Genomic DNA, 13017 nt, shown 5'->3' with positions numbered 1-13017 from the left:
TGTGCAGTATTTGTTGATGAAAGAGAAGGTCAATGATTTTTAAGTACTTGATGGATGGTTATTGTGCTTTTTAACACTGAAACCAATGGCTAATGAGCTTACAGAGAAGACTATTACCCCTTTGCAAACAGTTTCAGGTTGTGGAAATTTTAGGCTTTAAGCACAGTATTCAGCTAAAAAGGAACCCTATGAACTATGCTCTTTACTCTGCATCCCATGTCACAGCATAAACACATAATCTTATGATGTTGTTCTATTTCCTCTTCATTGTTTTTCCTATCAGTCTTCCTGCTCTTTCATTATGTCAGGACTATTTTAGTTTGATAGTTCTGTAGGTAGGGTGTATATCTTTTATTTTTGGAAACACTGTAACAATTTTCAGCTGCCAATACTATGACTGCTACAGATACTGAATGTCTGCACTCCCCTAGGGATCAGGATAAAGATGACAAATGAATACCCTATTGGTTCCATCCATCCCAGACAGCTCATTTGTACCTTCCTGTGCCCTGATTATCTTTCTTCCCAAGATCACCTGAATCCTCACCTGCAATAAGCTGCTCCAAGCGGATCCGTTCATGAGCTGCATGTTGGTCCACCAAAATCAGGAGGTTTCCATCTAAAAATGCACCGTAACAGATGAGAAATAGGAAACTTTGTACCAGACAGCTGCACAGGTTGGGAAGAATGACCACTCCCTAGAGGCCACATTTAGAAGATAACTATCAGACACTTTTACAGAAATAAAGTGAGGAGGAGCCTGTGTTGGCAGAACATAAATTCTCTACAGAACGAAATTTAGTGATCCAAACTGGCATTTAAATTAAGGTCATTAGATTGAGTCAGAACGTCTTGTCTATTGACATCTCCATCTAACTTCAGAATGAGAGCTGAGGTCACCCACAAACTGTTCTGTTTAATACAGTCTTTAAAAATGTTACAAAAACTACTGGTTTTGAATGCCTTTTTTGTACAGCTTCAGCAAGCTTCGACAATGAGTATGTCCAGACACTGTGAACAGAGTCTGAAAGATGTTAGTAATTTGAGGACAATCTATTTTTATAACACTAATCTGAAGGCAGTAGGAACATTCAACAACATCCAAAATAAAGATAAAGAAGATACAGGAAATTTCAAGTGAAGACTAACATTTTCCTCTACTCACAATATCATCCCAAGGCAAGAGGAGAATACAAACAGGACAGTGTTCCCTCTACAGCCTAATGGCATTTGACAGCCACCTCAACTTCATGTTAATAACCACTCTTACCTGCCTTTTTATCCATTTCATTCCTAGTGTTGATTAAACAAACGATAAATTTATTGTCGACTTGCTGAAGAACCTGTAAGATACTCAGAAAAGTCATTACCCAGTGGTAAAATTATTTTTAAAACGAAGGTAAACAAAAGCAGACAACAATCAAACTGGATCAAACGCAACAAATAGCTAGTAGGATAATTAGGGGAGCAGAAACCACTTCTTTTCTAACCCCAAAGGCTTAATGAATTTGGCCTAGCAAAACTGAGACTGAGAAGGTGTATAATTATTCTTTATAAATACAGTGGGGGGCTAAATATGGAAAAAGCAGCAATTATTTAAACTAAAAGACAATACTGGCAGAAGCTCAAATGACCGTAAACTGGTCATGAAATAATTTGGTCTGGAACTAAAAGAAAGTTTCAAAATATCCAAGAAAATAATTCTGGATCAATTTTTTCAGAGAGTCATAAGGGCAAGAGCTCTAGTTGTTCTAAGGTGGAGCTGGAAATTTACAGAATGGATTAAATGCTCCTGTAGAAGCCTCTTTTGAGTTGGGAATTAAAGCTGTGCACAGCAACTCTGAGTATTTGATTTGCTGATATCACCAAAAAAGAATGTAAACACCCTTTTTTAACCTGCCCTGTGTTTAAGGACTTGTGCTGATCATCTATAGGAGCCAGGAAGCATTTTTTTTTTCCCCCTCATTTTCTGATGTAGAATTTGCCTCTATGACTTGATTCCACCTTCCCTTCAAGCATCAGAAAAGAACCAGAGCTACAGGGAATACTGATCAGGGTTCCACAATGTCTTCAGTATCTTATTGTTAGATTTAAATTAACAGATGTGGTGTTAGGGAGGAATTTCCCTCCAAGTCAGAGACAGACTACACTCTGAATTCTCTGTTGTTCACCTCCTAGGTAAAAATAAATAGATGATCCTATTTCTTTGCAGGTATGCAAGACATAATGATTCTTTTTATTCTTTTCCTGTGGCATAATGTAACATTTTGTGCTTTTTGTCTTTTCTACAGAGATTCTCAAAATTGCTATAGGGTACTGAAGGCAGTATTAGGCTTCTTCAGAGGCGGGAAGTTGTTATTTCTTCTAGCTTTACTTTCTTAAAAAACATACAAAGGAAAACATTATGCAGGTAAAGTTAATCACAGAAACACTCAGTAAGTTTTAAAGAACAGTTCTTATTATGACTGAAGAGAAAAGTGGTACCTTCCATTTTCCAGCTTTCCTATCCTGTCTTTTCAAAACGTAATCTGTTTACTGTAATAACTTTATTTACTCCTGTTATTCTTGCACACACAACGTAAGTAAGGGAATCAGATGGATCGTTGCCCACTCAGGAGATCAACATTACCATGCCCCACAGTCAGAACCTGCAATCTCAAAGTCAGCAACCTGATTACAGGAGAATAATGCTAACTGGGCCCATAAGACTTTTGTCACGGGGATGCAAGAGAGGGAGAGAATCCACTTTGGCATTTCTATCCAGGCAAACCATCAAAGAATGTAAGTTGAAGCCACACATTTACATTAGCTTTTAAGCTAACATTCAAAACATTTGATAAAGAAGCACTAAAACAGTTAAACTTGATGCAATGATGCCATTTTTAAGAATCACTTTTCAGGGCAGACATAAATCTTAAAGTGAAATTTCAAGTCTTTCTGCAAAATCTGGGATTTGCTTTTGAAACCACTCTCATGAAGAATTAAATTTCTAAGGTCAATAAAAATGGAAGATACAGGACACCGATTTCAGAGGAATATGACCTAAGCAAATGCCTACAATAAATATAAAAAGCTATCTACTGAAATATCATTTAGTTAATAGTGTTTCTAAGCAGCAGTAACGGGCCTGCCTCTTGATTTGATTTAACTATACTGTCAAGGAATTTTAGAGTCACTTGCAGATAGCTGATTAACTACGAGATGATACTAAGATCAGGCATGACATATGTGCCTGCTGGTATCACACAGCAACCAAGAATTCAGTTTGTGCTTCTGAAAATTAGGGATATGAACTATTTCCCTAGATACCTCTTTGCCACCAGGCAGAGACATCAGCAAATGCCATCTGCTGAGTGGGAATTTGGGGGTGAAAACTAGTAATAGATTATATTGTACCTGCATTGAATGAACCATGTCTTTGGTGAAACGATAAGGATACAAGATATTGTGAATTTTCACAGCCAGGTTGTCAGCCTGACTGCTGGTCACATCAACAGCAATCTGTAAAAACAGAATTACAGATTAAGCAGGCTATAAAGGATATAGCAAAAAAACCCAAACACACAAAAAACACCCACAACAAACCAGCTTTAAGAAAAACTGGGAAAAAAAGTATTTTGACAAACCAAGCTTTCTACACAAGAACAGAACTAGTTAAAGATACCATCCGGCAATCCCTCTGCTTCCATCCCCATATACTTTCCCATATGGATATTACCTTCAATGCATTCAGCTGATTTCAAGTACCTATCAGAAACCCTGAAGTTAATTATCAGCCTACGTGAGCTCTCAAGGGATTGCATTACAAAAGATGCATTACCCTGAAATGAGTCAGAGTACATGTCACACCAACAACTGAACAGGACTGTTCCTTTTCTGAAACTCACCAGCAGGTGGTTTGTTACTCCGTCCCTATTGTTTGCAGGTGGAAAAGGTTACATATGTATGTTTACACACGCACAACATGATGATTAAAGATAATGCTACCTCATGACAACAAAGGAAGTTTTTCTAGAAGTTCAACATTATTCCCCTCTCATGCGCTATAAACCTGCTAGGCTATAAAAACAACTATGGTAAAATACACTTTTAAGACCCACTGCATCCCAGAAAAGAAAGCTGGGTTATTTTAACTCTGTCCACAAAGAGGACAGACCCTATATTACAATTTTGACATTCGATAACATTTAATTCTAAGATGACTATCTCTGTAGAGGGAAAGACAGCTTACAATAACGTTTTGCTTTTGAAATGACGTAAGGCAGAAGATTAGCCTTATACCTGCTTCTCTGACATTGAATAAGTCCACAACAATGACCTACATATAAACAGTCTATAAAAACACATAACTGCCAGGTCTACAGTCTAATATATGGCTGAATAACTTACATGCAATGATTACAACATTTGCAATTTTGGTCCCCATGTCAGAAAATAACAGAAGGCTAAAACGACTTCTATTTTAGCATGAAATGTGAGATAATACTTACCTCTGGGCAGGAAACAAAAACAGGATTATCCCATTCTGAAAGCAACGACTGGAGAGACTCCCCTTCAGCATCTAGGAAAGAACATGTAGATAATACAGGGACTGCCACCCTCCATCAACAGAAGATGCATTGGGTACCTCTACCTCACATAACTATTATTTTATTTTTTGCCTTAATAAAAAGGGGAGAATGTACAAATAAATAATAGACCATGAGACTAGGCTTCTCTATTGTCTGCTTTAACTAGGAAGGACACTGTGCAGCTTTCTGACTCCTAAAAATGCTGCAGCACAATTCAACAGGCCCTGGAAATGGGGTAGGGAGCAGGGAGCGGGGAAGAAAGACCTTCTTAGCTACCCATTCCCTCTGGACAAAGCCACATACCAAAAAGATTATTTCAACCTTTCCACCGCAAAAAAAAATTGTGAGGATTGAAGCTATTTTTCACATTCCAAGGTTGGAATGAGTACAAAGAAAGGAGTAGGTAATTATTCTTTAAACTACTAACACAATTCAACAAAGAACTGGGTATTTCATCCTGTAAATAAGTATCCCCTAACCTGCGTTCAACCCTGAACGATTTTTTTTTTCCAATTCTAGATTTGAGATGACTCACATGGTCCCATTGTTAACAGACCTTGAGTAATTCTGGGTTCCTGTTGGGACATCTGGGAGAATTCTTTGATTTGTGTTTACCACAGAACACTGTGTCCTGGAAAGCTGGCCCTACCTCTCAGATCCTGGCTTGCTAGCGTCTTCTCTTTTCGAGGTCTAGGAAGGAAGGGTAGCACAATCTCACTTCTAAAGGGATGGCACCTGAACTGAATCCCTAAACACAATATAAATTTACTGCTGCAGATTCAACAGCATGCAAAACTACAAAAAGCTATACAATTATTACCATAAATGAGCATGTGCTCAGCCCTGTACAAATTAAAGTATCCCACAGATTTTGCATTCTAACATCGAGAAATAACAACACGTATGTAAAAAGCTGAGAACTATCAGACACAACTGCATCAGGAAACGTATCTGAAAATATTACTGTGGCTTCTGCAGGACTGTCCTTAAAAATTGGCTGCTGCTTTAAACATGTAACAATTATTTCCAGAATTAGTGCAATCAGAAGTGTTATCCCCAAAGAAAAAGAGGAGGCATATGATATCAAAATATTTTATATGAGATGGAGGAGACATATGATATCAAAAAATTGTCTGTCAGATATCAAAACACTCTTGAATTCCCTCTATTAAGGCGTGGCAAAACTGTCAGTCTATCACCACTCCTATCAATACTTAATACAGTTATCAGGAACTTGTAAAACTGAAAACTACAAGTCAGAGAGACCACATGAGATATCAGAGTTAGCCTAACAACATGTTCCTACCCACCCAGAAATGATTTAACGACATTACAAACCTGCACTGTTATCAAGATTATTAAGAAAAGTGGCTCAGATTTCCAGTACAGTGGTAAACATTTCACCCTTCCTTTGGTACAATTCAGACTTCTATTCTTTGTGAAATAATAATGAATTAATAAAAGTTCCTTTCTACTGAGAAATGAAGGGTGTGCATTCAGGAAAAGTGGCAGAGTGATAATGCCAAAGAAAACCAGCTGCGTGCTGATAAGCTCAGTATGAAAAGACTCTATGAGATCCTAGGCCAGTCCGTAGACTCCTGACTGCTGGCTCCACTCCAGTAAGGACCAGTGACCATCCTACCCTGGGGACCGAGAATCCTTTCAAGAACCCAAACTGGCAGCCCAGCATGGGAAAATAACTCAGCATCCCATTGTCACAAAACCCAGAACAGAGGACAAGATGGCCTGACATGGTTCCTGGTAAACTGTGGCAAATTGAAGAACACCACTTAATTCAGACTTTGACAGAACTTTTATAGCTATTGTCATGGAAAGATAATGTCTCTCAAGTTCACAGAAGTATCTATCATCTGTATGAACAGAAGTCCAGTATTTTATACATGTAACAAACAAAGAATCATCTCCCTGCTTCTTGTTGCTCAGGATATACATTGTTCATAAAGCTAGGATTTTCTTGACCAAAGGCCAGTGGCAATTCCAAGCTGGCAGAGATATTATTAATGTGATTTTTCTGACAAGTAACATCAGAAAAGGTGCTGAGGATAATAATGTATCTACTTTATACATGCAAACCACATACAATTACCGTATGTGAGTATTCACTTTCACTTGCCTCAATCAGATCATTAAAATATACTAGTGTAATGACATATCAGTCAATAATGTAATAAAAGTAACAAAGAATGCAAACATAGCTGGCATAACAACAAAGACGAAGTTGAACTGGGATGTTAACTCACTAAAAATGCATAGCATTAGATTAGTTAAAAGGCCATCTGATGGTGAAATGAAGCTCAATAAAATTTTCCTGTAGCAATCAGTTTAATCAGTACAAAGATGCCTGAGTCTAACCTACAAAACCTAGCATTTCTGTTGAGCACACGGCTTGTGACTGGAAAAGATGGCAGATGGCCACTGCTGTCATGGAAAAGAGGATATGGATTATTCTTACCTCCTTCCACCTGTCACCAACCAGTGTAATTTCACTAAATTTGTGTATAAGATGCTGCTCTTAATAAATCATGGGGTTATGAAATTCTAAGTCAACACCATGGGGTTACTGACACTACTCTAAAAAGCAAAATGAGAAATTATTCCACTCCTGGGTCTTAACAGCAGTCCAAAACAAGTGCTCAACATCAAGAGACATGAATGCTGTGCTAGGACACAGTTATGTTTATTCCTATGATTAAAAAGAACGAATATCCTTTGCTTGAAAAATGTATGAAAGAACATGTTGGTTGACCTTTGAAAATCTAAGATCTATAGGGTCTAGCCAGAGTCCAAACACCTTGTGAAGGAAGGTTTGCAAGGTCTGACCTTCAACCTAAGAAAAGCAAAAAAGCTGCAGTAGATATCTCACCAAAGAATAAGACCATCGACAGACTTAAGAAAGAGTGGCACCACTAGTATGATGGAGAGTAACACCAATGATAAGACTAAGAAAGAACAATGCCATTGGATGTAAAAAGATGCAACACAATATGCATCTTCAAAGAGTACAGACTATACATCACCCGAAAGCGTAAGGGTATGTGAGGTATTCTCTTCATAAACATGAACGCAGTACCCAAACATTTTGGATAGAAAGTCAAGCTCCACATCTCAGTGCTTTGGCTGGCTACTAAACAGCACTGTGTGCAACCAAAATTGGTAAACCACACAAATTAAAAGTGTTAGTCAAGGACTGTACATTTGTGCTTGCAAGTAATTTTACCTAATAAAAACACAGATGCTCTTTTCCTTGTAACAAATTTACTTCAGTGGAACACAATAGATGTTAAGAACTATTGGCATCAATTACTACACTTAAAAGGGAATAGCTTAACAACCAAAACACCTATTGCACCAGTGTTTCCATGACTGGTGATAAAGAAGGAAGTAACAGACAAAAATGGAACAAACCAGAGGCTACCATGATTGATTAGACAAATATTTCACCAGAGAACCATCTAGAAAGAAGTCCAAACTACTTTTTCAAAACAAATTAAACAGTAGAAAATACTGTCTATATGGCGAATGGCTGCATCTTTGCTTATAAAGTCTGCCTATAGACAGACCGAGGAAAAACTCTGAACAAAGATATACCCATGGAATGGAAAATGGCCAAGCCAGATCAGGAGGACACAGAAAACCAAACCCGACAGATAGATCAATAAAGACTCATGAACAGCAGACCCCTGTAAAACCAGTAGCGTCCTGCCACCCCTGGAAAAGCTCCATCATCAAACCACCAACAATGCTGTACAACATCTCCTACAAAGCTAAGTGTGAAGGAAGAGTCTTCCAAAATCTGTGGAAAGGAGACTACACATTCTCAAAGAAGAAGTTATATTTTTGTTCATTTTTCAAGGGTTGTTTTAAATTTTGTATGCAGTTAGGACAAAATGTTAAAAAACACAAAATTTTTCTAGTACACTAACTTCAAAGTGTGTCCCTCACTTTATATGTAACAACAATTATATGTAACTGTGATCACAGTAAATGTCAGGATGCACAGCAGCTGCCTGTTAATTAATTGACAAAGTGTGGCTATTTCTTTTTATTGTCTTATTAAAAACTATCTTTTAATATCTTGAATATTAACGTGCTACTGTCTCATAGTCTCCAACACTTTCCTGTTTTCCATACAGCTATTACATGTAAGGCAGTGGATATTCAGTATAAACTGTCAGGTGCTGTCAGCAAGGTATCTGATGCACCTAGCAGAATATAAAGTTTTCCTCATCCCATTTTTACAATGACCACCACCCCTCTTACCATTCTCTGAGACAACGTTCACAGCCATTGTTGTTATATCTTGAATGCAGGCAGCCTGAAATCCTTCAGTAGGAGGCGTGCTGTAGGTGCTCAGTCCAGTTGCTTTATTGATGTATATTGTCTTACCTGATGAAACATCAAAATCTTGCAGCCAGTCAGAACACCACAAATCATTCCTGGGATTGCCTGTGCTTGTGTTGTCTGCAGAGAATTCCGAGTTACTTGGGAAGGTCATACAGGGAACCTCAGTATCTTTCAAATTTTGATCTGAGGATTCATCTAACGTACTTTTATCTTTACAGATTATGTTAGCACTATCCTTTTTAGCAGGTAATGATAAAGCACTGCTTGAAGAGACTGTGTACTCCCCTTCTATGCTGCTGGGTGGTGATGGGCTGACAGGACTTTTCATGGACTCTGCTCTCGTACTGTCTGATTGCAAGCATGCATCCCCCTTAGAAACACTGTAACTACATTCCCTCATTGTTTCCATTGCGGATTTATATGTTTGGCAAGCATTGTACAAAAAATCATTATTTGAAGATTCAAGATTGAAAGAGTAGTAATCTTTTCTATTTGGATCTGTTTGGAATTGTTCACCAAGTTGTTCTACTTCTTTGTGGTCACTTTTCATTCTGGACAGTTTGGATGATAATGATCCTGGAGATCTTTTACAACTTACTTTTTTTTTACTAACTTGAGAGTAATCAGACAATGTCAAAGGACTCTGACAAAGGGCTTGTTTGTCCTGTGAAGTTTTTCCACTGCAGAGTAAAGTCTCTTCCAACGAAGCAAAAACTTGGCTACTACTATTAGAATCTGTGTCTTCCAAAGTTGGAGTTTCACAAGTGCTCACACTAGCACGATTGTCATTCTCATTCTCTGAAAAGTCACAATTAGCTTTTGAGTCAAAAACCGGGAGACCAAATTCACTCTGCTCTGACAATGGTGTTGGTAGCGTACACTTTACTCTCCCATAGTATCTCCTGAACTTTTCTAATGAACCCAGCTGTGTGGACAGGCTCAGCTTCTTTGAGGGCTGAGATCTTGGCACAGCTATTTGTCTTCTAGTGCTTTTTGTTACTTTATTGTGAGGAATACCTGAAAAAGTTGCCAGCAGCAATTCTGTAACATTTGATGTCTCATGTCTTTTACTGGTGGCAATAGGCATAGCTATCCCCTCACCCACTTGATTTGACAAGGTTTTGTTCTCTAGCCACTCATTACCATCAGCCACACATACTTCTCTGATGTAAGGAGGTGTATATTCTTTATTTGTATTACTGGAAATATCCTTTGCATTTAAAGACTGAATTGGAAAATTCACTTTGTGGCCAAAAATATCCTTGGCACTGACAAGGCCAGATCTACACTGCATGTTTAGTGCAAGATTTGTTTCTGCTTGTTCACGTTCATGTGGGGGCTCATTTTGCGTAACACGTGTTATGAGGCCTGTAGAGCACAATTTTAATGGTATTGAACTAACAGCCCCTCTTCCAGCACCATCTATCACTTTAGCTGTTTCCCTGTCTCCTCTTCTTGCATTACACGGTCTCATCAATGAACTTCCAGAGACAGTTTCCGGTCCCATTGCTGTTTCAGTCGGATCTTCTGTTTCAGATGGCGATTGAATAACATCATGGGCTGTATTGCTTTTCTGCACTACTTCGCCTTGCTGGCTTCCCACATCTTTTATGTAATTCTCTGCGCAGTGCTGCAGGACACCACAACTGTCCATTTTTCTTGTTTCTGATCTGGCCCCTCCACTAGAAGAGAAAGAAAGATTGTCTGGAGGTTTCCGATGAGTATCAGATGCTTTTTGGGAACTGTTGGTGTCTTTTGGTGCTGTGTCATCTTTGCTGGGCAGTGGAATCTCGACTTTGTTGTTTCTACATGGATCAGAGGGATCAGCAATCTTCTGATCTGGGACGATTTCAGTTTCCTGTAGATTTTTATTTGACTCTATAAGATTCAAAGATTTTTTTCCAGTCACGGATTTCCTTTTGACATCTTTTGATTGCAAGTTACACATTTCATAGGAATCCACATTTTCATCACATGCTTTCCTAAAACTGTCTTGGATGCTCTTCTCATCAGAGAGTGAGGACTTGAGAACTGGAGCACTATACAAACAAAAGTCATTATCTTCATTAAATTCTCTGATGTCCTCACTACACGGTTCAATAAATAAGTGCTCTCGTTTCAAAAATATTTTCACTCCTTCCTCTATGCAAGCTAGAAGAACATCCCAGTTCTGGAACTCGATTAGAGTTTTTGAAGGTTCCAAACACACGTCATAGTCACTGTATGCACAGGTCACATTGAGAATAAAGATCCCATACAACTCTGGGCCACAACGATGGCGACCAGGACTTGAACTAGCCTGTCTGCTCACAGGGCCACTTTTTGCCTTGCAAATGACACTTTCTTTTCTTAATAAAAAATCAATTAGTTTATGTAGTCTTGTCTTTAAAACAAGCCTTCGATTCACATACAAGAACTGCATATTTTTGTTGTAATGTCCTTCAATACTGATATAACCACTTAGTTCAAATCCCCCAGACTTATGATTTATTTCTCGTAACTTCTGAGATCTGCCCAGTCCATAAATTTGACAAAACCGAGAGTATACATCTCTCGTCTTAGGGAGCTGAAGCACCATAGAACAAGAAGCGTCATTCTTTAAAGAAAGTGAAACAGAGGGATGCATCAGTGAAATAGCCTCTACCTTCTGTCTCACTCTCTCAAATTCTAACACAGGATCCATACACTTTCTCCTCACTGGTAACTGATGGAATAGATTACATACGGTCACTGTAGTTCCGCCACTTGGTCTGCTCAGTTCAGCTTCACAGACTTCCAGTGCTTGCCCATTGTGAAATAGTTTCACAAATGTTTTTGCTGTCTTGCTGGTCTTAGATGAAACTTCCACTATGGTAGCCATGTTGGCTATGCTTGCCACAGCCTCCCCTCTGAAGCCGTAGAACATCAGGTTCTCCAGGTCTCCCACTGAGCTGCACTTGCTGGTGAAGTACCGCTTCCCCATTGCATTTAAGTCCTCTCTCCCCATCCCGGAGCCGTTGTCCACCACCTGGATCTTAAAAGCTTCCAAATCCACCCTGATAGCTACACATGTTGCTTTGGCATCGATGCTATTGAGGACAAGCTCCTCCACACAGTGGCCCAGTGAGTTGATAGTCACTCCAGAACGCAGCCTGGCTCGCACATCTTCCACCAAACATTTGATCATGTCAAAATCAGGTAGATGAGAAAGTCAAGAAACTGCTGGGAGCTCACTCCTCCATGTTCCTTAAAACAAGTCCCTGGGTGAAGAAGAAAAAAAAAAAAAGAAGAAGAAAAGAAATACCAGTTAAAGGCCTGAAAAAAACCTTTCATTTATTGCATTCACCCTCATCAATATACTTTTGTTAGTTTTCCTGGTATTCAGAGGCTTTGTCTGTGATTACTTTCCTGCTCAGGCTTTGACTACATATTGTTGGTGCCTTCAGGGTAAATGGCCAGAATCTGAGTCTGTGCTCCTTAGTAACAACATATGTGACTCTCAAATGTAACATACCGAAACCAAACTCCAACCATGATAAGGCTAACTCAAATGGCCTGCAAGCAAAAGGTTTCTGCTTTCATTTGCATCAAAAATATATAGAAGGTATCACCAAGAAGCAGGCACAGAGCTGCTCTCCTCTAATTTTTAGCTCAATCTCCTCACATAAATTCACAATGCCTCATTCTGGCCAACGAGCACCTGCTGTAATTCATCCAAGAAAGGAATAAAGCAGACTTGGGAATGGGTGTGGGATACCGAGTAAGTAGTTTATGTGAAAGAGAACCCACTATTTTCGAGTCCTGACCTTGACGACTACTGGTTTCTTACCGCTATTCCAGGGGACACCTCTGCACCCCTCACGCAGAGCTCCCCATGCAGCTTTGCAGGCGCTAATCGCCTTCCCTAGGGATCCGCCGCCCCGCTGTGTGACAGGTACCCAGACGCTCTCTGGCCCCGGAGCAGAAGGGGGAAGCCGAGACCCGCGCCCAGGCTCGCTACCACACCCTGTCCCCGCGGTGCACCGGAGCAGCGGGTAGGCGCGCCCTCCCCTCACCGCCTGGGCCTCTGCCCGCTCCCGAGCGAAGCAGCGTCCGGAGGCCG

General features: G+C 39.6%; 1 protein-coding gene across 1 annotated transcript in view; it reads right to left on the bottom strand.

Moving 5' to 3' along the window:
• The window catches only part of MLH3 (mutL homolog 3), a 19641-nt gene extending 7539 nt beyond the window's left edge, over positions 1-12102 (bottom strand). The window contains exons 1-5 of the mRNA XM_010282089.1: positions 8853-12102; positions 4491-4561; positions 3397-3501; positions 1271-1343; positions 548-619 (exon numbers count right to left, since the gene is read on the bottom strand). Coding sequence (XP_010280391.1) covers positions 548-619; positions 1271-1343; positions 3397-3501; positions 4491-4561; positions 8853-12102 — 3571 coding nt within the window. The remainder of the gene's footprint in view (positions 1-547; positions 620-1270; positions 1344-3396; positions 3502-4490; positions 4562-8852) is intronic.
• Between the last annotated feature and the right edge of the window lie 915 nt (positions 12103-13017).

The sequence above is a fragment of the Phaethon lepturus genome, unplaced genomic scaffold, assembly GCF_000687285.1.
Source record: "Phaethon lepturus isolate BGI_N335 unplaced genomic scaffold, ASM68728v1 scaffold39342, whole genome shotgun sequence".
Classification (NCBI taxonomy): Eukaryota; Metazoa; Chordata; class Aves; order Phaethontiformes; family Phaethontidae; genus Phaethon; species Phaethon lepturus.
Note: the sequence above shows the minus strand (reverse complement) of the source record. Positions and strands in the feature narration are given on the sequence as shown.